The sequence below is a fragment of the Pogona vitticeps genome, chromosome 1 (assembly GCF_051106095.1).
Source record: "Pogona vitticeps strain Pit_001003342236 chromosome 1, PviZW2.1, whole genome shotgun sequence".
Lineage (NCBI taxonomy): Eukaryota > Metazoa > Chordata > Lepidosauria > Squamata > Agamidae > Pogona > Pogona vitticeps.
Genome location: NC_135783.1, coordinates 348,897,661 through 348,923,710, shown reverse-complemented (window position 1 = coordinate 348,923,710; position 26,050 = coordinate 348,897,661). Strand labels below are relative to the sequence as shown.

The 26,050-nt window shown below is 43.8% G+C and overlaps 1 protein-coding gene across 3 annotated transcripts in view; it reads left to right on the top strand.

Moving 5' to 3' along the window:
- Positions 1-22,445, top strand: part of DAAM1 (dishevelled associated activator of morphogenesis 1) — a 212,867-nt gene extending 190,422 nt beyond the window's left edge. For all 3 annotated transcript variants that reach the window (XM_072986827.2, XM_020802503.3, XM_078383891.1), the window contains 9 exons: positions 6,577-6,661; positions 8,346-8,452; positions 10,017-10,105; positions 11,010-11,178; positions 12,274-12,381; positions 14,200-14,260; positions 16,743-16,874; positions 19,343-19,513; positions 20,171-22,445. In XM_072986827.2, coding sequence (XP_072842928.2) covers positions 6,577-6,661; positions 8,346-8,452; positions 10,017-10,105; positions 11,010-11,178; positions 12,274-12,381; positions 14,200-14,260; positions 16,743-16,874; positions 19,343-19,513; positions 20,171-20,380 — 1,132 coding nt within the window. In that variant the 3' untranslated portion in view covers positions 20,381-22,445. The remainder of the gene's footprint in view (positions 1-6,576; positions 6,662-8,345; positions 8,453-10,016; positions 10,106-11,009; positions 11,179-12,273; positions 12,382-14,199; positions 14,261-16,742; positions 16,875-19,342; positions 19,514-20,170) is intronic.
- Positions 22,446-26,050: the final 3,605 nt, after the last annotated feature.

Below are 26,050 nucleotides of genomic sequence, written 5' to 3'. Positions count from 1 at the left end.
ATCCATCCATCCATCCATCCAATCTATCCATCCGTCCATCTTCTATCTATCTATCTATCTATCTATCTATCTATCTATCTATCTATCTATCTATCTATCTATCTATCTATCTATCTATCTATCTATCTATCTATCTATCTATCTATCTATCTATCTATCTATCTATCTATCTATCCATCCATCCATCCATCCATCCATCCATCCATCCATCCATCCATCCATCCATCCATCCATCCAATCTATCCATCCGTCCATCTTCTATCTATCTATCTATCTATCTATCTATCTATCTATCTATCTATCTATCTATCTATCTATCTATCTATCTATCTATCTATCTATCTATCTATCTATCTATCTATCTATCTATCTATCTATCTATCTATCTATCCATCCATCCATCCATCCATCCATCCATCCATCCATCCATCCATCCATCCATCCATCCATCCATCCATCCATCTTATCTATCTTATCTATCTTATCTATCTTATCTATCTAATCTATCATTCGTTCATTCGTTCATTCATTCATTCAACTTATATGCCGCCCACACTACCAAAAGGTCACTGGGTAGCTTACAACAATTAAAATACAGTAAAAAAGATAAAACAATTAAAATATAGACTCTACAAATTGCCATCAGGTCCCACAGTTGATATCATTTGAATTAAAAGCTTTCTGGAACAGGAAGGCTTTGACCTGGCGTCGAAATGTCATTAGCATCGGCACCAGACGAATCTCAGTCGGGAGGGCATTTCATAGTCTGAGGTACGGCTCTTTCAAAAGGGCCCCCTGGCTAGATCTTAACGGCCAGGTAGGTTCATATGGAAGGAGGCGGTCCTCCAGGTATCCAGGGCCCAAGCCGTTTAGGGCTTTATATGTCAAAACAAGCACTTTGAATTGGGCCCGGGCAGCGACTGGTAGCCAATGTAATTTAAACAGAATCGGCTTGATGTGTCCCTCAATGGCCCTGCCACTCACCAGCTGTGCAGCTCGATTCTGGACCAGTTGCAGTTGCCGGACTGTCTTCAAAAGCAGCCCCATGTAGACCGCATTGCAGTAATCTATGCGAGATGTTACCAGTGCTTGTGTTACTCTCAGGAGACTCTGCTTGTCCAGATAGGGCCACAGCTGGTGTAATTTCCACCTGGGCTTCCAGAGTTAGACTGAGGTCCAGGAGCACCCCCAGGCGGCGGACCCTGTCCCTTACGGGGAGTGTAACCCCATTCAGAGAGCAAATAATGTCTCTGTTTGCTCTCTGGCTTGCAGATGAGCAACCTAAACATCACCCTGGACTCCAGCTTGTGTAAGGGAATCGTGAACCTCCCTTTGGGCCTGAGCCTGAAAGTGACCACAGCAGGCTGCGGCACATACAATTAAGATGAATGGGATTCTGGCCATAGGAGATGAGGCTGTCACCTTGGCCTGCAGCTCCCACAACTTCTTGTCCTCCGTCATGCTGGGTGGGGCTGATGGGGACAGTAGTCTAAACAGATAGAGGGCCCGAGGTTCCTCGTCCTTGTGACATACCATATGGATGCCTTCTGCGTGATTCGAAGAGGACCTGGGTTTGTTTCCAGATGGCCTTATCGCAACCTTGGTTGTTCCCATTTGAAAAGCAGTTCTCATACACATGCAGCCGTCCCCATGAAAAATTTGTGACGGAATTATTCAGGGGGCAAATTGCAGTCGTGTTCAAATAGGGAAGGCCATAGTACGCCAAGCAGAATTATCCTTTCCTGTTGCATTTATTGTCAGGCTAACCGGTCTGGCTGGGTTGTTGTGTGAAGATAAGGTCTAAAACTCCCAGTGTGTGTATAGCGATGATTGACCATTTTCAGAGATGGAGGTGTGTGTAGTTTTTTGTTGTTTTGTTTTTTGTTTTTGTTGTTTTTGTTTTTTAATGACAACTTCCAGAGTGGCACCAAAATGGCCACGGTGTTGAGAACTGGCTTGCTGGGGGCCACATGGAAAGAGGTTGCCGAAACAATCAAATGTTTCCAGTCTTCCTCAATTCTGAATTCTCTAACCTAGGAGGGCCGTTTGCTCTGTTCACAGCACTCCTGCTAAAATATCTTCCCATTGCATTCCTCCTTGCACCAAGGAGCCGATGAAAAGTTTCCTCTCTAACGACAGTCTTCCAGGACGAGCTCTTTATTTACTGTAGATATTTATAAACCAGATATGGTCTGGCGTGCCACACAGAAAGGGTCTCCTTGGCTCTCTTACTGTGGGAAAAATGATTGTACAGTGAGGTCATATGAGATTTATTCTCATGCTAGCAAATATTTTTGGTGTTCCATTTTCCCCCTCTTCCTATCCCCATGACCATGTAGGGCCTCTGTGTTCTGAGGCCTATGCTTAAATTCCACGGAGCAAGCCCTAGAGGTGCTTAACTTTCTCCTTGCACCCGGGGCAGATTCTCTTCCTTTGATCAGGAAGTCAATGGTCACTTTTAGTCATGATGGCTATATACCTGTGACATTTGTATGGCATTTTGCTGGACGCCAGTTGCTGAGAAGGACTTGTGAAAGGTGGGTGTTACCTTGAGATTCTGCTTCCCAGAAATTGGATGCTGAACTCCATAGACCTTCTGTCTGTTTCAGCAGAGGTTTTAGTTTCTATCTAGTCCAAGTTAGAGTAGACCCCTTGAATCAATGTGATTTACCTAAGTGCTGACTTAGCTGTTCAGCTGTTGATTCACAGGATTTATTGTAGCTATTAGTAGCCATTAGATTTAGATTTAGGGCCATTTTCGCAGTTTTAATGAGCCGCTGCTGATCTAGCGTAGTGCAGGATTTACTTGCAAGCTAAATTAGTCGAGATGGTTCATATTTTGAGGGACACTAAATTCCAAAAAGCTCCAAACCCAAACAAACTCAATTTCAAGTTCCCGTAATTTTGAGGATCGTGCCTTATGATTCCATGAGATCTCCTAAACTTAAAATAATTTAGGACCTCAGCATGTTGAAATCTGGTCTTAGATTAGCAAGACTGAAAGTGTTAGGGTAGTTTGATCTAGAATGTGCCATTCAAGGCCATTAGCTTCACAAAGGACCTGCTCCTTATTCGATGAACTGCATTTTTGGGTTCTCCTTACAGGCTGTGGGGACTGGTGTGCCCTTTAAAATTCATCAACCACTGATGTCTGAATAGGACTAGAATCTTTATACTGTATTTTAAATATTGAGGCTATGAAACACATGTCCCTCCAGGTATTGTTCGACAGACATTTCCCATTTTCTCTCATCATTAACTCTGCTGGTGGGGCATGATGAAATTTGCAGTTCATCCACATCTGGACAGCCCTCCTTTATGTTCTCCTCCTAGCCAGTGTGTAGCTGGGATACACTCTCTTGGCCAGGCTGGCATTTCTCCCTCTTCAGGTGGTCAATGCACTTACTGACCCAATGGGGAAAGGTGTTAGTGCTGCTAATGAAAAAGGTGTTAGCGGAACCAGAGCAGAGCAAGGAGCGGGCAAGATCAACGACCCTATCGTGCCCGGCCCTGCCACAGTTTTCATCCACTGTCTGACCAATAGGTATGTTCTCCATGCCCCAGGTAGGCCCTCATTGGTGTCACTTTCTCCCACCTTTGAATTTTGCAAAGGTTAGTAAACTATTATTTTAAAAAAGAACCGAAATTCTCTCCCATCCATATGGGATGCCCAGCTGTGTCCATTTCATTTTCTTCTATGGTTGGATTTTGATAAATTCTTATGAAATACAACCCACCACGAAATGCTTACTCATTCCCCAGGGGATGAGCGCAATTATCGGTTTCTTTTTCTCTCTTACTTGAATTTGGCAAATTTCAGTGCATTCTGATTTTAAAAATGAACAAAATTCATCCTAATTCGGGCACAGTGACTCAGTTCAGGGGGGTGGGGCTCTCTGGGCTTCTCTTTTGCTTTCCCCCGTTATTTATTAATTTTACCCCACCGTTCTCCTTGAAAAGGACCCAAGGCAACTTGTAGTGTTGAAAGATGATATTTAAAGCTGAAAAGAATAAATTGATTGATTGATTTGATTTGATTTGATTTGATTTGATTTGATTTGATTTGATTTGATTTGATTTGATTTGATTTGATTTGATTTGATTTCTACCCCGCCCCCTAGACATTGTATACTTGGGACGGCTTACAAATATCATAAAATATCATAAAATATAACGAACATTAAACAATTGAATCAATAATATAGTGTACTCAAGATGGGGAATGATAGAAAACAAGAAGATAGAATTCAAGGATTGACAGAAGGGAAGGCCTGCCTAAAGAGCCAAGTCTTTAAAAGGCTCTTAAAAACACCCAGCGAGGGTGCCAGGTGGATCTCTGTTGGAGACTATTCCATAGTCGAGGGGCCACTGCCGAGAAGGCCCGGTTTCTTGTTCTTTCTTTCCGGGCCTCTCTCGGTGTTAGGCCCCTCAACCGTCCCTCCTGGTTGTGCCAAGGTAATTCGGGTAGATCTAGGTGGGAGAAGGCGATCTGCCAAATATACAATGGTGGTTGACATAATTAAACAACAATATTTAAAGCCAAGAAGAATGTGTATAAAGAGCCAGCTTACATCATTAAAAGGCAATATTAAAGCTAAGAACAATAAGTATGCAAATATTAAAAAGAAAAAAACAAATGCCACTCTGAGAAATTGAAAACACGAAGATGGAAAGCACTACTACTAAAAACCCAGTCAAAGCAGTAAATGCATAACAATCCATCTAAAAATCACACATAGGTAGCTGGTTTACTGAGGGAAGGTTTGCCTAAAGGGCTTTGCCCGCTTGGAGAAGGACAGCAAAGATGGGTTCAGGCTGGCCTCCAGTGGGAGGGAGTTCCAGAGTCTGGGAGTAGCAACACAGAAGGCCCTTCTCTTCCGTGTCCCCACCAGACACACCTGTGAAGATGATGGGACCGAGAGAAAGGCCTCCCCGATTATCTGAACACCCGAGCCTTTCCCACAAATGCACAAGCAACAAATACAGAAATACATGGTTTGTTTTTTTCTGGTTTTCAAAGCAGTCAGTTCCTTGGCCAATGTAGGATGCGATTGTAAACTGTCTCTCAAACCCATCTCTCAGCTGACTTCTTTGGTTGGAGAAGGAAGGCCCCAGACCGTTTTCTTTCATCTCCATACTTCTTTAGTCCCCACTCCCCAAGACACACAAACACACTTTCACTGCCATGAAGTGCGTGTAGTCTAATCAAGGCTGACCGCGTTCATCTACTCTTTCAAGCTGTCGCCTCCCATTGACAAGTTTCAGACTTAAATTCTTGTGGCAGCTGATACCCTGACCCAGTTCCACTCTTGGACAGTCTGCAGACTCATCAGCAGCTGCCAACAAATATAATGATTGTAGACCCTTTTTTGTTGTTGTTCTCATATCTTCCTGGATAAGCTTACAGCTTATGTTGGCCTCTTTCCCACCATGTTGTTCTGTCTCACCATCAATAAGGCCCTCCTCCCAGACCCCCTCTTCAGATATATTGTAGACCGCCCTGCTTCTTCCAGGCCTTGAGCATGAGGGCAGTTAGTTAGTTAGTTAGGCATCCTTCAGTCTCGAGACACTATGGTAACGTGCTCTGTATGGAGGACTTGGAACAGCGTCTAGTGTGGCCAATTCAAGAGTGACAATCCCTTCCACACTGAAGACAAATGCAATCTGTCCCTGTATAGCTCCCTGATTTTGTTGCTTTTGTGACTTCCTCTTCGCCTCGGCCTGCTGGACAAGTGTCTCTTCAAATTGGGAGAGACCATGATGCACCGCCTGCCTCCAGGCGGAACGTTCAGATGTCAAGGTTTCCCATCTGTTGAGGTCCATTCCTAAGGCCTTCAGATCCCGCTTAAGGATCTCTTTGTATCGCAAACTGTGGTCTCCCTCGGAGGCGATTTCCCTGCACTAATTCATCATACAGGAGATCTTTTGGAATCCGACCATCAGCCATTCTCACGACATGCACAAGGGCAACCCACATGTGAAATCCATTTGACAGCCTTACTGACACTCGTCTGATTTCCTTGCTGAACTGTTCAACAGAAAGGCAGCAGCAGGATTGTGTTTTGCAAGGATATATGAACGTTCTCAAAAAATGCACAGTTTTTCTGATCTGTCTTTCTGAATTTGCTCTGCACTGCATCAGTATCGCAGAGCTCGGAAACTTTTGTTTTCAAAGACTACAGTTCCTAGAAGGGCAAAACCAGCAAGCACATCAGCCGTGCTATATGATGCACTGTGTTGCTGGTCTCTTTTCTGAGAGCAAATTAGTTTTCATATTTTAATGAAGTAATTTTAAAGTGTTGTAAACTTGACCGTATTTTCATACCAGGATGAATTTAATTCTGTTTTAATTTTTTAAAATAGTTTCAATTATACTGTAAGCTGCCTTGAAGCCCAAATATGGAAGAAAAGTAACATAGGACTGAAAGGAAAGGAAATGTGGGCAGATTTCCAGTTGTTATCAAAAAATGGAACATTTCCATGCCCTTTTACACATGCACATGGACGTATCTTCATGCAGAGATACATGTATCTGACACAAGAACCCACACATTTAATATTTGGTTGCTTTTCTAGGTTGAAATTATCGAACGATGAAATTAAACGTGCAATTTTAACGATGGATGAACAAGAGGACCTGCCGAAAGATATGCTTGAGCAAGTGAGTTTAATAATGGTTTAATGTTGTTTAGAACAACTTTTTTTTTAAGTTTGTTTCAGGTTGGTGTGATTGAGAGATAGGTTTGGAAACTGTAGCCAGCTCTGAAACTCAGGATATCTGATGCTCCTTCTGCTAAATTTCACACCTGAGGAGTTGTTCTTCGTGTGGGAGAGGAAGGCCACAAAGCATTACCATCACACCTTGGTGTGTGGCTGATTTCATCATCTGGAATTGCAAGCAGCTCAGGCAATATCTATCTATCTGTCTGTCTGTCTGTCTGTCTGTCTGTCTGTCTATCTATCTATCTATCTATCTATCTATCTATCTATCTATCTATCTATCCATCCATCCATCCATCCATCCATCCATCCATCCATCCATCCATCCATCCATCCATCCATCCATCCATCCATCCGTCTATCTATCCATCCATCCATCCATCCATCCATTTTATCTATCCATCCATCCATCTTATCTATCTACCCATCTAATCTATCCATCCATCCATCCACCCGTCTGTCTGTCTGTCTGTCCGTCCGTCCGTCCGTCCGTCCATCCATCCATCCGTCCATACATCCTATCTATCTTACTATCTATCCATCTGCACACAGGCTGTATATACTCTTTGTATTTACGGTATGCCTTGACCAATGACTTTGTGGGCTGTAGTTAATGGAAGTTGTACTTCTACCCAGCTGGCTGTATGTGTGTGTGCGTGCGTCATTTTAAAACCACCTCTGCGACCAAGGCATGTTTGGTTTAAAAAAGGAAAATGCTAAGCTTATGGTGATCAGTTAAGAATCAATAACAGGCTGCATCTGCAGTCAGTGTTTGGAAAAGTTACTCCTTTGGGCTGTTATTCCTGGACTGCCCTCAGCCCTCATGACCTTCCAAGGAATCTGAGAACTGAGAAGTAACTTGCTCAAGCTTCGGACCACATAGGCATTTATGATAAGAGATGCCACCATTTATGGTCCAGATAGAACTACTCACACGATGTGGGCTTTTATAGTATCAAGTAAATATTTAAGAAAGGCCAGGAGGGACATGGTGGCGCTGCGGGCTAAACCACAGAAGCCTGTGCTGCAGGGTCAGAAGACCAGCAGATCGTAAGATCGAATCCATGCAACAGAATGAGTGCCCGTTGCTTGTCCCAGCTCCCGCCAACCTAGCGGTTCGAAAGCATGCAAATGCAAGTAGATAAATAGGGACCACCTCGGTGGGAAGGTAACAGCGTTCCGTGTCTAAGTCGCACTGGCCATGTGACCACAGAAGATTGTCTTCGGACAAAACGCTGGCTCTATGGCTTGGAAACGGGGATGAGCACCGCCCCCTAGAGTCGAACACGACTGGACAAAAATTGTCAAGGGGAACCTTTACCTTTACCTAGAAGGATCTGTAGAATGTGCTCTGCTCTTGGTCACAGCTGTTGGAGCAGCTTTCCCCCATGCAGCTACCTCTCAACATGTGGGATTGCAAGGCCCATCATCCCCAGCCAGGCTGAGCATTCTAGTCCCACACTTTGGGAGGCCACCATATTTGGCAGTGCTGTGTTAGAGGATCTCAAACTCGTTTTGTGGCTGTGTGACTCCCTAGCCCCAACCCCCCCTCACCTTCAGAAAGACATTGGTGGTCACAGGAGGGGCCGTTTTGTCTAAATTGGCAATGATCTCTCCTTGTTTAGCTTTTAAAATTTGTCCCTGAGAAAGCTGACATCGACCTTCTGGAGGAGCACAAGCACGAGCTGGATCGGATGGCCAAGGCCGACAGGTTCCTCTTCGAAATGAGCAGGTAATTTTAGCAAATCATTTGTGGTTTGGAGGGCTACAAAGGAAATCCCACTGCGAGCCTTTTGACAAGAGGTGGGCACTTCCAAAGGTCAGGGAATGGCCCATCTACTCTGGAGGACTTTATTCAAAACCAAAAGTTTTTGGTTTTGAAAAAAAGCTCCCCCTATCCAAGATACTCCCATGGCTTTGCAGATGGGACGGAATGGCCAGTTGTAATTCTAGGGCCACAGCTGGCCAACTATGGTGGCTCCTGGGGGCTTTGAGGTCACCCGCAATCCCTGGGCCAAACTTCGCCCACCTTTGCTGCATGCAAATAGTTCTTTTTGGGGGGCTTCCAATTCCCAGAATGCCTCGGCTGCCTTGACCAATGACTTTGTAGGCTGTAGTTAACAGAAGTGGTAGTTCTACCCAGCTGGCTTGCTTTGGGACACATTATTGTTCACTCACACTGTGGACCAGGTCTGTTGGAGTTCCCCATTGCCTCCTTAAGAGGTGAAGGAAGGACGTGCAGCAGGACCTCATCAAGGAGGTGCCCTGGTCTGCATTTATTTTGTTAGCTCTCTTCCTGTTGAGCAACCCTTACCCCAGTTCTGATAAAGCTTCTCCTCCATGGGTCTTCTCACCCTTCAAGCCCTTGGAATAAGGAGAGCATTCTACTCCCACTATGATTCAGTTGGTGGCTACACAGCAGAAGTGCTTGATCAGTTTCAGGATTCCCAGCACATCTGTGGAGTTACGAGTTGGGTGGTCTGCTTGCAGTCTCCCAAGCTGTTTACTTCCAGTGAGTTTTGCTGTAGCTCTTGTTTTTACAGTGGTGCCTTGCTTGATGACGATAATCCGTTCTGTTCAAATCGCTGTTAAGCGAAATCGTCATCAAGCGAAATTTAAAAAACCATTGAAATGCATTGAAAACCATTCAATGCGTTCCAATGGGTGAAATACCTCATTGTGCAGCGAAGATCCTCCATAGGGCGGTCATTTTCCGGTGCCTGTTAAGTGAGGAATCCGTGCTAAAAACAGCAGGGAGCCATTTTGCACAGCGGGTTGCTATTTTGAGAGCTGCCTATCAGCTGTTTGAAAAACATTGTAATGTGAAGAATCGGTTCCCAAATCAGGGAACCGATCATCGCGAAGCAAATTTTCCCCATAGGAACATCATTTTGCGATCACAATAGCAATCGCAAAAAAACCATCGTAAAGCGGATTCGTTGTTTAGCGAGGTAATCATTAAGCGAGGCATCACTGTATTTATTTGTTATTGAGCTCAAAGATTCTTTGGGCATTTCTGCATGCAGTGGAAAAGTAGAGATCTCAGTTTCCGCTGAATGCATTCAGGGCTACTTCCACAATTTCAGAAGTCACCATTCAACCCATCTGAACAGTGTTGGGTTGGCAAAGTTTCTCCTGAGGAATCCCAGGATTCCTGGTGATGCTGTTTGAAAGGCTGCGCTCCAGAGAACATATTCCTACAGATGCTTGGCTTGATAATCCAGAAAGCAAGAGATATGGCCTTATCCTTTCCTTACAGATCATTGACTGGGTGTGTTCCTTCCTCCTCCTTACAGGATAAACCATTACCAGCAAAGGCTGCAGTCTTTGTATTTTAAGAAGAAGTTTGCAGAGAGGGTTGCTGAAGTTAAACCCAAAGTAGAAGGTAAGCAGAGTGCTTCCTTAAAGAAAATTTGCTTTCTCCTTGCACGGCCCCTCCTTAAAGATAATTTGCGAAGTAACCTCGTGGTTTTATTAAACAACAACAATAGCAACCTGAAAAAGTAAAAGTACGGTTTCCTTACTTTACATTGCTTATAGGAGACTCGGGGGAAGTAGGATTGACAAGAAAACGTCATAAAACTTGAGGGGAAAGTCCTGTAAAATGCCTTTGAAAGTGTTTTAAACACTTTGTTACTTGCACCAACAAAATAATGTTGTTCACATTTGTAGCATTCCTTTTGAAATTTGTTGCTGTTACTGCAACTTATAGACCGCTACATACAACGTAAACATGTGAGGAACACGTTTGTAACTTCACGATTCCCGTGTAACCGTAAAAGACAACTGGTTACAATGAATCACATTCCTTAAAACTCATCATTTCCAAGCTGTCATAGCACTCAGCCCTGGAAGCCAGATGGAAACTCCTCTATGGATCTATGGTGTAAGAATTCAGGAAAGCTTGTTTGTTGAAAAAAAATCACATGCCAAAATCTATTTCTCATAGAGACTAGTTAATTTGGGTTCCTTTTTTTAAAAAATGCAATGTTCAAATCCTTTATTATGTAGTTTGATAGCTATGGTAGCTCTTCTCGACCTTCTCTTTCCATGGTGGTTGTTTTGGAAAGATTGGGTTGGCTAATGTTCATGTTGTTGCTTCCTTGGAATAACCATTCTCTAGGTCTCCTGCTAGCCCTATCAGGCTATCTAGGGATAACCTTTTTTCTTTGTTGTGCGTGGATCAGCTTGCGATTTAATATCTAAATAAACCACTTGCATGCCAAAGACCTGTTATGCGGTCAAGTTGCAGATTCCAATCCGGCCTCTTTCTTCCTGCCCTTTTGTAGCAATCCGCACGGCATCGACGGAAGTGTTCCAGAGTAAAAGCCTGAAGCAGCTGCTGGAGGTGGTCTTGGCTTTTGGCAACTACATGAATAAGGGCCAGAGGGGAAATGCCTATGGGTTTAAAATTTCTAGCTTGAACAAGATTGCAGACACCAAATCCAGCATTGACAAGTAAGCGGCTTCTGTCTCAGCGTGGGAGTGTGCTGTGGGATTGGGGTCTGGCCAAGACAAAAGGATATCCAGCCATTCCTTTAGGGCGGTGGTTCCAAACTTTGGGTCAACCAGGTGTTCTTGGACTTCAAGTCCCAGAAGCCTTCACCCCCAGCTGTGCTGGCCAAGATTTCTGGTTTAGGGCATTGCAGTTGATTTCCACAAAGGAGAGTTTGAGGAATACTTTTGGAAAATAGCCCCCCCACACCTTTTCGATGAACCAAGGCGTCTTCCAGAAATCCAGGATGTTGGGGTGTGGGACAACTCATTTCTACCAGGGATGTGCTAAACTTGGTGGCTGTCTCCGTCTTGTTGTGAAGTGTGTCCGCTCAAGGAGAGGAACCAGCCTAGGCAGCTCTGTAAGCAAGCCGCGGTGTTTGTAAATTCATTCTCCTCCTTGCATGGCTGTGTCCCTTTCCCCTTTGAAAGCCCTGATCAGCTAATGATGACCGGGGGCTCTTTCTCCAAAGGTGGGGCCATTGCCCCTCCCCTGTTCTGTGTGAGCTGGCTTTCTCATGCAGCAGGTCCCCTTACCATAGATTAATCTGAGTTTTCTAAAGAAATCTTTCTTTATTCCCAACACTTATCCTGTTGGATAAATCTGCATGTTTTCCATAGTAAAGTCACAAAGATGTTATAAAGGTTCCCTTGACATTTAGTTCAGTCATGTCCGACACTAGGGCGCAGTGCTCATCCCTGTCTCCAAGCTGTTTGTCTGTAAACAGTTCCTGTGGTCACGTGGCCAGCGCGACTAGACATGGAACACCGTGACCTTCCCACTGTGGTGGTACCTATTTATCTACTTGCATTTTTACATGCTTTCAAACTGCTAGGTTGGCAGGAGCTGGGACGGGCGACGGGAGCTCCCTCCATTGCGTGGATTCGATCTAACAACTGTTTCGTTTTCCAACCTTGCAGCACAGAGGCTTCTGTGGTTTAACCCGCAGCGCCACCACGTCCCAATAAATACATGTTATATATGATTCCATACATACATGGTACATGCTATTCAGCAAGTGTGGTCTACTATATTGTAGATATTTGTTTTTGTTGCAGGAACATTACCTTGTTGCACTATCTCATCACCATCGTAGAAAAGAAATATCCCAAAGTTCTAAACCTGCATGAAGAGCTGAAAGATGTCCCTGAAGCTGCCAAAGTAAAGTAAGTCTTTGTGTTTGGCAGAAGTAGAGAACGTTACTTTTCGGGACGGCTTCTCCCATGGATCCCACAACCCGAATGGAACATGCTGGCGGTGGGATTCTTCCAGGAGATGGAATCCAGAAAAGTTGCATTTTCCGTCTGTAACATTTCAGCGCATAGCATGGCTCTTAGATATTTATTATATCTGAGAGCTTCTGTTTAACAAAGAATCCTTCTGGAGCAAGGAATGGAAAATAAACGGTTAAATGAAGTGGAAAATATGGAATAAGTAGTAGGATCCGTAAGGAAGTGTAAAGTAGCACAAACAGTTACATTCATATTAATTGACATTATTGCAGCATGATTTGTTTGTTTTTTTAGTTTGCATCTCACTTTGTGTCTACAGTTTCAGGTATAAGTGTGGCTGCGTGGAACGCTAGATAATGAGGTCAGAGGAGAGTCTAGTAGAATAAGAGGACTGATCTTAGCAATTCCTTTGTTAGCATTTCTACTCTTCATATACCAGGAATTCTAGATAACACTTCATATATTTGATTAAGTAAACTCGCTTTGGGTCCAAGAAACCTCATGCTAATAATTATTAGGCTGGTTTTGCTGCAAAAAAGCAAAACAAAAGAACCAACCCTACCCATGAACAGAGCTTTCTTGGTATGTGAAGAGCTGTCATCAATTCTCCTCTATTTACAGTATTCTTTTCTGGGTATTTCATGCACTACATATTAAATTGTTTGATCGTTGTCTTCAAACAGGTCTTAAAAACAGTTAACATTCTTTAAGATTACCTCTTTTGTTTTGGTGCAAACAGGAATTCTTGCAGCAGATGAAATGTTCATTCCTATTCTACATTAATAGAGGTCTTTAAGGGAGGTGCCATGCAAATTATGTAAGCTTAATCTGTCTTTCAGAAAATTTTCCTCAAATAGGTGGACTTGCTTCAAATCCACATTTCTAAGAGCATTTCTCAAGCTGCATTATCCCAAGAGTGGGAGACTGGAAGCCAGTAGTTTTTACTGTGTGACTGTCACATAAGTGTGATGAGTGTGACAGGAAGTTGATCGCTATGACCTGAAATAAGTGTACAAGAGGGAGAATTGAAGTTAGAGCCATATTTCTAGAACAGTTTTTCTAGTGTTGTTCCAGAGAAACTTTTATAAAAGTGAGTTGGAGAGTCTTTGTCTATGTAGAGAACAATGGGTTCTAAGCTTGAAATCCAGATGTTCTTGTACCTTTCAAGAACATCGGATTATTGCCTCTGCTGATTAGGGCATGTGGATATTATAGTTCCAAAATAAAGTCCAAAAAGAAATACTGCTAATAGAGCCAGTGGTTCACCCTTTAGGTAGGAGGCCACAGCAATAAATTACTGTGTCTATATTAACATTATATTTAAAGTGTTATTTCTAAAAATTAGCCTCTGACTTTCAAGAATGCATAGCCTCAGAGGAATTTCCAAGGTGGGAGTGCAGATCTATTAGTCTCTGGCAGCAAAACCAACAAAACAGTCAGGAAGTGGGCTGCAGTCCAATGAAACCTTTATGCCAAGGAAAACTTGTTCATCCTTAAGTTGCTACAGGATTCTATGTTGTTTCAACCTTACAGACTTCTTTTCTTCTTTATCCGTAAGAGAGTTTCCATCATACATCAGGGCAGCATGGCCCCTTTGAACCTTAAAAGCCCACGGCCAGGAACATGTGCTGGTTGTAATGCACTGCCTACAGTGTGCAAACCCAGAAGCGCTTGGCAATAAGAGATGGGCTTTAGCACTATGTTTTCTGGGAGCAGCTTGAGGAATGAACATGCTTCCTTTATTTCTGGCAGCATGACGGAGCTGGAAAAGGAAATTGGCACCTTGAGGAGTGGGCTGAAGGCTGTGGAAATGGTAAGTACTGTTTACTCATTTAATGTTCCCATCGCACAGAGCCATTCCAGGGAGCCCGTTCAGCCTCTGTCCTTAGAGAAGGAGGAGGAAACGCTGATGGAAGTTGCTTTTATCTCTCCTCCTGGAGGCCAGTTTCTTTTTTCCTTCCTGACCTGCATCTCATTATTTATTATTACAGTTTTATAGCACTCTTAATGACCCGAGTGCTTTCCTTTGTCCCTTTGATCATGTGCATTAAAAAAAAACCCAAGTGTTTTGGGATAGATATAAAATTAAGCTTTGAAAAGCTTAAGTGGTATTGATGATCAGAAGAGGTTTTTCCCAGCTTTGGCTGCAACACTTTGCTGCTGTGCCTCCTTGTTCACATCACATGTGTACGAGAGAGCATGTACCCATATGGCATGGGGAAGTTGAGATCTTTTACAGAGCCATGGCACGGGCATAGTGTATTAAGCACTATGCTAGACTAATGCAAAAGCAAAGTATGCTGCTTATATAACACCCCACCGTGCTTAAAGCACTCTGTGGGTGGTTTGCAATTTAATTAGGCAGGCTACGTACTCCCCCAGCAAGCTGGGTACTCAAATTACCAACCTTGGAAGAACAGAAGACGAAGTGACCCTCAAGCTGGCTGCCTTGGATTGAACCCAGGTCGTGAGCAGAGTTTTGGCTGCAGTACTGCAGTTTAACCACTGTGTGCCATCAGGCCCATATCAAGGAAATGAGCCCAACATATTTGGCAGTCATCAGGCTGGTGAAGGCTGTACCAACCCTTCCTAAAAGTCATATTCAGTATTCCTTTGGCTATGGTAGAGATTTACTGGGGAGAATCCCACATTGCACAAATGATGTTTATAGAAAGTTAGATTAAATTTGGATTAAAGTCATAGAATTGCCGTAGGGTTGGAAGGGACCTTGGAGGTCATCTAGTCTGACCCTCTGCCCAAGGCAGGAGACCTCATACCATCCCAGACCTCCTACCCTCCCAGACAGATGGCTGTCCGATATTTTCTTGAAAACCTCCAGCGATGGGGCACCCACCACCTTGGAAAGCAAGCTGTTCCACTGCTTAATGGTTCTCACTGTCAGGAAATCCCTCCTTATTTCCAGGTTGTATCTCCTTCTGACGAGTTTCCACCCACTGGTTCTTCTCCTATCTCAGGCACAATGGAGAATAAATTGATGCCCTCTTCCCTGTGGCAACCCTTCCGATATTGGAAGACTGCTATCATGTCTATTTAATTGCATAATCAGTCAGTAGGGCCTCCATAGCCCTCCACCAGCAGACTAGTCCCTCAGGATCCCACCAAAAAAGTGGTAGAAGATGGAGGCAGGGCCTTGTGGCTTCACCACATAAGGAGTGCAGTGGGCCACCTCTTGGAATGTGTTGCTTTACTCCTTAGCAAACTTGAACTGGGAGTTAATAACCTATTGCACTAATTGTTAATCCTCACCTTGCGTCTGTGAGGATTTTCAGGATGACCCACGTGAAAATAGCAGCAAGTGCAGAGGCCCAATGGACAGCCTTGAAGAAGAGATCGTAGAATGTACGCTCCTCACAGCTGCAAACCATTCCCACTCTGGGTGATTTTACAATAAAAAATAGAAGAGACCTAGTCACCTTACAGTAGATGAATGGTTCCTAGTCTTGGGTCCCCAGATGTTCTTGGACTAAAGCTCCCAGAAGCCTTTTCACCGCTCGCTGTGCGGGCCAAGATTTCTGGCAGTTGCAGTCTGAGAACATCTGGGAACCCAAAGTTAGGAACCACCGTCTTAGATTTCCTGCTTGAAATGTCTGGATTTTAAACTCAATTGGGATATTTGATAAAAGTGAGATTTTAAAAAAATTAAGGAAGAAGTCTATTTAATTGAAATAAAGGAATCCTTGTTGACACTGCACATTCTCTCTCTTCAGTTCCTTGTACTTAACGCTTAACCGCATTTGCTGTGCTCTCTGTAAAAAGTTTAAACATAGTGATTGTTAACCAGAGCGTGTACAATAGATACTGCGCTATGGGAGGAGGTAACTCTTAGGCTGGATAGAATCATGTGGTGAGCCTCGCTCCTAGCTAGTTGCAGTTTTTACTCAAACTGGGATTTTTTTGGACAACAAATCCTATTATTCTCTTCCTGCCCTAGTGAGCTTTCTTTCTGAACAGAAACAAGGTGAAGCTAAGCTTAGCTAAGCCCTAAAGCCTTCCAATTGAAGTAGTCTTTCTCTTAGGTGAGATGCATTTAAGCGTAAGATATCTTTTTATCACGCAGAAGTCCCAAAATGGAGAATTATGGGATATATAGTCCAAGAAATCAGAAAAAAATCTCATTCCTAGTTTTTAACTGTGTATCAGCACTGCGTGGAATATTACCCCCTGTGGCTCAGTCCATCTGTGGTTGATCTTCAAAGTGGGCAGGGCCTTGTGGATCCCAAAGCATCAACAATGACCCCAATAAATATTATCTCTTCCCCCCCCCCCATTCCCAGGAGCTGGAATACCAGAAATCTCAGCCTGCCCATCCGGGAGACAAGTTTGTGTCTGTTGTCAGCCAGTTCATCACCTTGGCCAGCTTCAGTTTCTCAGATGTTGAAGATCTTTTAGCAGAAGCCAAAGAACTGGTAAGAAACAGAAATAGTCACCATGGTGCCTCCAGATCTTTTCCACTTCCACAATGTTCTTCCAGTTTTGCTTATAATGCTTATGTATTCCTGTCAGTTAATTAAGGATGGGGGAATCAGCCATTACTGGCTCAAGCCCTTGAACCCAGATTTTCCTCTTCCTAAAAGTTACTTAGGCTAAACTTCCTCTGTTAAGTTCTCACTCTGGCCAGTCATTGTAGATAACCAATGTACCTGATGCTCTATGGTCAAGCCCCACTGAGCTTGGAAATTCACCGAGTCCCCCTGGGCCGGTTGCCTCATCTGAACATAACTCACAGCGCCATTGTGAAAATGAAATGGAGAAGAATATATGAATGACACTTTGATCTCATTGAAGGAAAGGTGGGCTCTAAATGTAATGGGAAAACAATGCAATTGACAGGCCTATTGTCTACCATATCCCATGGTGACTTCCCCCCAGTTGAGTAACCACCACTGGCAGATCCATTTTCGTTTCTCCACTCCATCTCCCTGAATCTTCAACAAATCAACTCAAGAAGGTTGGGGAATCCTTTAGGACAGATTCAGGATTCGTGTTCTGGAGGCGGGGTGGGTCTATAGAGGGAAGAAAAGGGAAAAACTCATATTGAGCAAATGAAAGTCTACTTATGTCACATTAGATTTAGCTTCATGAGTTTGTCTAGGTCTTGTTAAAAGTGCTGTATAAGCTAGTGGCTGTAAAAGGCTAGCAAGAGTAAGCTATAATGCCTCGAAGCAATTCTTTCTGTGTGTTTTGTTCATTTTCCTGGGATATTGCTACATATTTATCATTCTTAAATGTCATCTTTGATTTTTAATAGAACATTGCTTGCAAAATAGGGCCATAAATGTTCTGTAGACGCTTTTCTGGTAATTACACAAACGTCCTGCTTGGGCGGGTGTATTTTCCTTCAAGAAGGGTGTGTAGAATTTGAAAAAATACTTTTAACAAAAACTTCGCTAGCACATTTGGTTCCAATAACAAAGCATGTGGCAACAATAAATAACACACAAGAGCAACCCTTCAAAGAGAAGTTGAAAGTGCAAGTCTCTGTTCTCCCTGTCATGTGTTTGAGTTTTCTATCTCCTGCCCTGTAATATTGAGCTCTGTTTGGCTTTATTGCTCCCGAGTCTCGAGTTAATAAAAAGAGAGAGAAGACGAGCTAGATAATAAAGAGCATTAAGAAGCAAAAGAGGTGTGACTTCCTCCATGAATTCAGAATGGCAGTGGCGGTTCACAAGGAGGAGGTGCGTCGGACCTTGGAAAGAGGATGGGTTGTTAAATGTTGGAGGGTCTAGCTGGCCATGATGCCTTTTGAGGGTTCGGGCTTTGAGTCTCTTGTATCCACAATAAAATCCAGAGGCCTTTTTAACTTTGAAACAGAGGAAAGGTTTATTGGAGTATTTAACAAAAAAATCAGTGTCCTTAAGATTGTTCCATAACTTCTCGCCTGCTGCCAACGGGTCTGACAGGGGTACCCAATCATCACTAAGGAACGGATTGGTTTCACTCGTGTTCCAGGGGCACGGCCATCCGGTCGTAGCTTCGTCTCTCAGAGCCTCTCCAATCTCTCCTTCCAATAAGGGAACGATCTCATCTTCTGTGGGATCGGTCCACCCGGCATCTCTCGCTGGGGAGAATTCTCTCCTCCTCATCTCCTCTACCCTCCATGCCAACCTTTCCCTCTTCTCCTTTTCGACCTTCTCCTTTTCCTCCCTCAATCTCCTCCGCCTCACCCCAATAAGATGGTCCGGGTGGGATCTCCCTCCTTCGACGGTAATCCGCCTCCTCCTTAGGCACTCGTAGACGTCCCCATTCTCCAGTCCATGGGTCCTGGAACCAAACCCATTCCCAACCTGCCGGCAACGGGTCCTCTCACCTTTTTTATCTGTGCCATCCCCACTTCAATCTCCACCCTCCTTTTCCTTCCCATTCCAGCCAAATCGTCCGGGATTTGAATGGCTACCGTCAACCCGCCCAACACACTCTGCAGGGCCCGGACGTCCGTACCCCGCTGCTCTGTTCCTCTGGGAGCTGGAGCGGGCGAGGTCTGCACCTCCCTTCCCATTCTCTGTGGAAGGGACGGCACTCCAGCGAGAGACTCCTTTCTCTCGACCCCAGTCTCAAAGTGCCAAAATTTGGAATGAGATGAGGACCTAAGAGTGGGCTGGACCCTTTTCTTTTAAAGAAACCGCAGCCCCAAAACACACCAAGAGAGGGGGAGTGGGAAATGTGGGGAGAAAAAAGGGAAAGAAAACGGTTTTCAGTGCATTTTTCTTTTGCATTTTTGGCAATCTGTGGAAGGTTACGGGGGGAAGAAAAGTGGCCCCCAGATCTGCCTGATCTAGAGTAAGAGGCCAGGGGTGCCCCTCTCAGAGACTGCTTGAGCGGGCTGGATATTTGACAGAGGGGCTTTTTAATGGGCTTCTCCATTCACTTCCTCCAGTTCACCAAGGCAGTGAAGCATTTTGGAGAAGAACCTGGAAAGACTCAGCCGGATGAGTTCTTCGGGATCTTTGACCAGTTCCTTCAGGCAGTGAATGAAGCCAAGCAGGAGAACGAAAACATAAGGAAGAGGAAGGAGGAGGAAGAGCGGCGGGCACGCATGGAAGCACAGGTAGGGCAGACGGGATCAAGGCCCTGTGGCAAACATTAGGGCATATATGGTACAGCAGAGCAGCAGGAAGAACAATCATTGGGTGACGAGTAATGTTGATATTTTTCTATGTCTTCTGGCAGGGCCATGTCTTTCGGGGAGGTTCTGCAAAAGCATAAGTTGTATTGTTTGTGAATGTGGGAAGGTTCCAGAGATTGGCAGTGTTGGTTCTTTGGCAAGAACAGCAAGAGCTGTGCCACAGAAGCCTTCCCTGTTTCTTCTCTCCTTACAACAAATGTGTAACCTTAGCTACTCGGTCTGAGTCAATGCTAAACCTTCCAGGTTTCCTGGAGTTTGCATTGCTCTGATTTAACATACCATATTTACAACTCCTTGGCCAAAATCTTCCTGATGGCTACACCAACAGAAGTAAAATGGTGTAACTTGCAGTGGCAAGTGGCTTCTAATTGCCACTAATGAAAGAGTCTCTACTTTGATTCCTGGTCATGCAAGGAATCCAACCTGGGACTCTTTCATTAGTGGCAATTTTCCATTACAATTTATACCATTTTCCTTTCCTCAAGCAAAACCACAGAAAATAATTCCAGCCCTTGGGTACTGAGACGCCTTGTTAAACAATCATCTGCTCTCTTCCCCTTTCTTTCCCCCCAAACCCAGCTCAAAGAGCAGCGTGAGAGGGAGCGCAAGGCCAGAAAGGCGAAAGAAAATAGCGAGGAAGGTGGAGAATTCGATGATCTCGTCTCGGCTTTACGATCCGGTGAAGTCTTCGACAAAGACCTCTCAAAACTGAAGCGCAACCGCAAACGCATCACGAACCAGCTGGCAGATGGCAATCGCGAAAGGCCGGTCACAAAACTCAACTTCTGAACCCCGTCCTGCCATTTAAAAAAAAAAACATGTTAGAAAGAGAGAAAAAAAATCACCAGTAACCTTCTGGAAAAGCCTGGGCTTTTTGTTTAACAGTGGCACTCTCCCTTTCATTTTGTACGTGTGTGTGTGCAAGTACTTGCTGTATATACAAATTGGGTTGTACGGATGGGAGATCAGAAATGTGTATATGCAGCTCTGTTTGTCTGTCTCTGAGTCTGCACAGACATTCCTGCTTGAATGGGTGTTCCCTATTTCTATCAGTAACAGTGGCTTTCAAAAAGAAACAAAAAGTAGCTTTTCCGCTGTCAAAGCACAAATGTTGGAGAGAGAGAAAAAGCAGTAAAAGAAAGAAAGAAAGAAAGAAAGAAAGAAAGAAAAAACCCTTCTCAGTGGAAATGAGCTGGACCATGCTAGTTACCTATGCTCATTGTGGGGTCCTTTACATTTTTATTTTAAATAGAGTTGGAAAAATGGAGTGGAAGGGAAGAGAGAAGAAAGGGGCCAATGGGCTGTGTCACACCAGAGCGGTTTGATTCAGATGGATCAGCCTCGGCCCCTGTTTCACCTTTGGGACTGTGGATGGTGGAAAGTCCGTTAGAAAAATGTGCTTGTCGAATTTGAACTGCATTGCTGGGGAAAGTCCAAATGTTTGCATTTTATTTTAATTTTCTTGGTTCGTGTTCTTACTGAAAACTTGAACATCCCTTGTGAGTACTATGTTAGTTCTGTTGTGTTCTATAACTTCCAATTTTGGTGATTTCTCCTCTGTTTAAAAATGAGATGGGTCTTCTCTCCCCCCCAGTTGGGCACCTGGAGGAACATCTCATTGCTTGTAACCATGTGTATGTCAAATTCATTCATTTTCTTAGCCGAGGCCGATGGAGAATTAATTGGAGTGGGGAGCATCCTTTTCTTTCTTTCCTTCTAGAAAAGGGGGTGTTCTGTTTGTTCTGTTTTGTTTTCCCATTCCTTATTCTACGGGACAAACTGTATTCTCTGTAAATATAGGTCAGAACTGACCCTCCTTGGGCCTCTCTTCCATATCGCAGCCCTCGTCGGATGAAAAGGATCAGAGCTTTTCCAACACACAATAGAAATTGGCACATGTGCTTCCAGATATTAGCTGAGTTTCCAGCGCAGTGGTTCCCCATTTTCCCCCACTTTATCCCCATCAGACCAGCTGTCCCTTCCTCCGTTTATGGTTCAGAGGGAGAGGCCCTATCCTGAGAAGGATACACATTGTGAACATGTCCATGTCCGCCAGGATAACGTGCACCCCAAAAGCTGCAGTTGATAGCACACCCAGTCAATCGCGTTTGAACGTGTTCACTTTTTGTACAACACGCTGTTCTGGAACTCATCGCTGGGGCTCAAAAAACATTTGTCTCCAAAGACATTAATAGGGAGTGGTTTCTGTAAAAGGCTTTACGAGAGGCTTAGTGGTCCGGGAGATGGATTTATTAGGGTTGTAATTTATAAATATAAAGTAGCAAGAAAAGACCAAGAAAAATTATTTCTTGAAAGTGTTGCTGTTCCTGTTGTTCTTGCCAATTTTTTTTAAGCAGAACTACCTGTCAAGATGTCAATCCAAAATCGACTCAACCCAGATTGCTCAGGGAGTAATTAATAATTTAAAAAATAATAATGATGCAGAAAAAAATTGGAAAAAAAATTTTAAATGCCAATTTTATAGCATGGCTTAATATTCTTAAATTATAGAGAATATAGAGGACTGTTACTTTTTTGTTTTGCTTTTATTTATTTGTGGGTTTTCTCTTAAGTGACTTTTAATACCATCATCACTGTATTGTAAACTGAGATTTGGGGAGGGGGGTGGGGAGTTTGTTTTTCTTTCCTGTTAAGGTTTTGCATTTTGTCCCTCTTGCACTAGATAGTTGATGCTATTTGAAACATGTATTGTCATGTGTTACATTGTCTTGTAAAGGATGTTAATGGGGTGGAGAACGAGAATCGCATTTTTTTTCTCCACGTGTACTGTATAGCGAGTGTGCGGTTTTATATAAAACCAGTTTGTACAAAATACAGTTCTTGTTGGCAGGGGTTTCCCCCGTCCTGCTGCAATGTGAAAGCTGTGACGCTCTCACATTAGAGAGCTGTGAGTGTGTGTGTGTGTTTGTGTGTGTGTGTGTGTGTGTGTGTGTGCAATGTTTTTCTTTCCATGGTCTTTTCTTCACTGCAGGTTTTCTGACACACCAAAAACATGCAGATGTCTCTCCTAGCAGCTAGCTCCTCAAGCAGTAAGAATGCAAAGCCTCTGCGGAATGCAGATGCGGAAATATAGCACTTCGCCTCAAAGCATCGAAGTTGATCCTAACGGTTACTTAAACTAAAGTGCCTCTATTTTATATATATATTTTTATTTGTAGCTGGAAGTAATTTGGTCAGAAACAGTTTTAGAGCAATGATGGGGTGTTTTTTTGGGGGGGGGGAAGAGTTCAGGCTGATCAAAAAGGTTGCATTTTAAATGACTTGAGATTAAAAACAAAAGGAAACAAGGAAAACCAGCATGTTTTGGAGTTGCAAAAAAAGAAAAAGCAGAAAAAGCTGCTGTCCTGTAAAATATTCAGTCTCTTCAAGGGACCAGCACTGCTGTTCAACAAGTTTGGGGTGGCATCTAAAAATATGGACGGTTTTCTATTGCCGTTTTAGAGCCACTGGATAAAGTCTTGCTTTTGTGGAGAATAAAAAGGCGTCTACATTGCGCCGTTTATAGCAGGTTGGTGGCACACAGAATTCTCTGCTGTAGTTCAGGGAACTACACTAGAGCCTTCTAGCAAAGATTTCTAAGTCCCTTACCAAACTACAGGATTTCAGAGGACGGACCCATGGCAGGTATGGCCAACGTTCCCTCTAAGCTGCGCGCCTGCACTGCATTGTTCTCGCACGGCTGAGCCAGCACTGCCCCTAATTTGCTTCCAGTCACGGGCGGGGCGGGACCCCCGCCCAGCGCTAGCAGAAATCAGGGGGAATGTTGTATGGCCCTATCAAACTTCTATAACTGTAGTGAAGATCATCCTTAAGAGGGCAGATCTAGTGTTTTTGATCCTCCTGTGGAGAGGCCATCTAGAACTGCATTAAATACTAGGAAACCATTCACACAACTCTTCATTCACCCTCACCAGCAAGGAGGGATGTTTCTCACAAGTGTTTAGACCCTGCATAAAATTCATGTGGCCCAAAGAGCCCAACCATGTATTTTAGTTTGTTTTTATTGGTTTTTTTAAAGTAGAATTGTATCTCCAGGAGCCTCTGGTGGCTTCTTGGATAAAATAAGAAAGGACTTCCGTCTAAAATAACGCATGGGCCCACACACCTTCTTTTAGCTAAAAAAAAAACCCACCACTACTTTTAAAATATATATATATATTCCTCCCTCCCCCCAAAACTCCCATTTTTGCAGAAGAGTGTGGTGCAGCTGACCTCCAGGCCCTCTGTAGTCACCAGCCCTCCTATTTTCACACAGATATATACATGCATGCATGCATATACATATATATAAGCGATTTTTAAAAGCCCATAGAAACGCGTTGAATGCGTTCCTATGGGCTTAAAAACTTACCTTTCAGCGGAAATCCTCCATAGCGCCGCCATTTGTGCTGCCTCTTAAGTGAGGCAAAACAGCGGCGGACTTTTTCCCCATAGGGACCGTCGCTAAGCGATTGCTTTTGCGATGGCAAAAAGTCCATCGCTAAGCGATTTTGTCGCTCAACGGAGCGATCGCTAAGCGAGGCACCACTCTGTGTGTGTGTGTGTGTGTGTATGCACATGCATATACAGCAACATGCCTTCCTACACTTCAGTCTACAAGCTAGTGGGTAGAAGAAAGAATTAAGGCCTCCAATCCCAGTTGGACTGGTATTCAGTCTGGTTTGCCTAAGTCAAGGACTGCAACGTCATCCCATCTCGTCAATACCTGTGCTGGTAAGTGCTGCTGGTTGTCCCAATCCCAGCACATCATCTTCCCTACGCTGGGCTCAAGGTTTCAAGCTGCACCCTCCCCCCCCCCAAGAGGCCCTCTTGTCACACAACCCATTGGTAATCATCACACTGGAGACGAGGCTTCGTCCTTCAGGATGTGGCTTTACAGAATAGCATCCGCGATGGCTGTTGACCTGGGAAGATGGTGAGCCGTCAAAGAAGGCATGGCCGTCAAGCACGGGTTGTTGTTTCTTTAAAAGCCTACCTTCACTTTCCATAGCTGATTTATTCAGGGTCGACCAGACCTTAAACCCAAGCCTCCCATCTGGACCCGAAAGTGGATCCAGGGTCTGCAGTCAAGTCCATCTCAGGGGTGTGTTGTCAGATATCTGCCAAAAAAAAGGCCATTGGCCTTTATCGGCCTGAGCCAGCTTGATCTTGACTGTGTCCTGTTTGTGCTGTACAGAACTTCTGAAGTATTCGAAGCTGAGTTTAGGCCTCTTGCCTCCTAGGTCAGATTGCTGGATCGCCGTAGATTTCCAGTAGCCCCTTTGCTGCACTGGGGAGAAACAAGGCGTTGGTGTAAACCATTCCTTGTGCTCCCAAACCGTACTTTGCTTTGTTAACAAACCTTGCTGTTTCTTTGTATTCCCTCCTGCCCACACACACCACTGAACGAGGAGTCTGCGTACAGGTGAACGATATCCATGTGCCATTTGTTGCAAATTACATTTAGACTGGTGCCGGTGGAACTCCCAGCCACTCTTGTCCGTTCTCTCTCTCTCTCTCTCTCTTCTTTAAATTGTTATTTTATTTCCTCTCTGCCTCTCTCTCCTGGGCGTGTACTTCAAAAAAATGTTTTTTTATTCATGCCAAAAAAAAAAAAAGAGAGACGAAAAAGGTGATAGTTTGTAAACTGAAGTATACTAATGTAGCTTAGTGGTAGCAAACTGTTTTAGTGATTCCTAAGTGCAAGGAAGATTTTTAGCTAGCAGGAAGTGCTATGTATGTTATGAGACTGTACATTTTTTTAAAAAGACAGTAATATGCAATAAAGAATGTACATAACGATATGGACGTTCAGAATTTTCTTGTGCAAATACAGGCTGAAGCTTTGCTGTTTTGCATAGTGAATTGCGCTACAGTAGGAGCAGTGAATCAGTGGTAAGATGCATTGATTCAAAGGCGCCTACCTGTGATTTGTTTTAGTGTCGTAAGTCACAGCTAGAGCAGGTCCACTTGAATCCGTGGAACTTACATAGGAACTGACTCACTAAATCCCCACTAATTCAGTGGGTCTACTCTAATTGTGACCAGCTAGGATTTCAGCTGTAGAATGAACAAAACAATCAATTTTGAACTGAATGTTCTGATGCATACATGTTTTCTCTATACACAGATGTGGTTACAAATGCATGATCATTGATCATCCATAATTAATCAGAATCGTTGAGTCTGGATTGTGCTTTTCATCACAAAGCCTGTTCTCTTCTAGTAAATAATATTAAAAGCCCTGCACCACTTCCTTGCAAATCATGAGTGTGCAGAATATGCAAGGCCACTGTGGAAGAAACACAAGATGTGAATGCTGCTTTCCAGTATCTCTGAAATATTTTTTTTAGGTCAGGCATTGAAAGAAAGATATCTGGTTTTGCCTTTGTCTTGAGACCTGCCTCCCATAGGTTTTTGGATAAATATGTAAACTTCAGGTGCATTTACTTTTTCCTT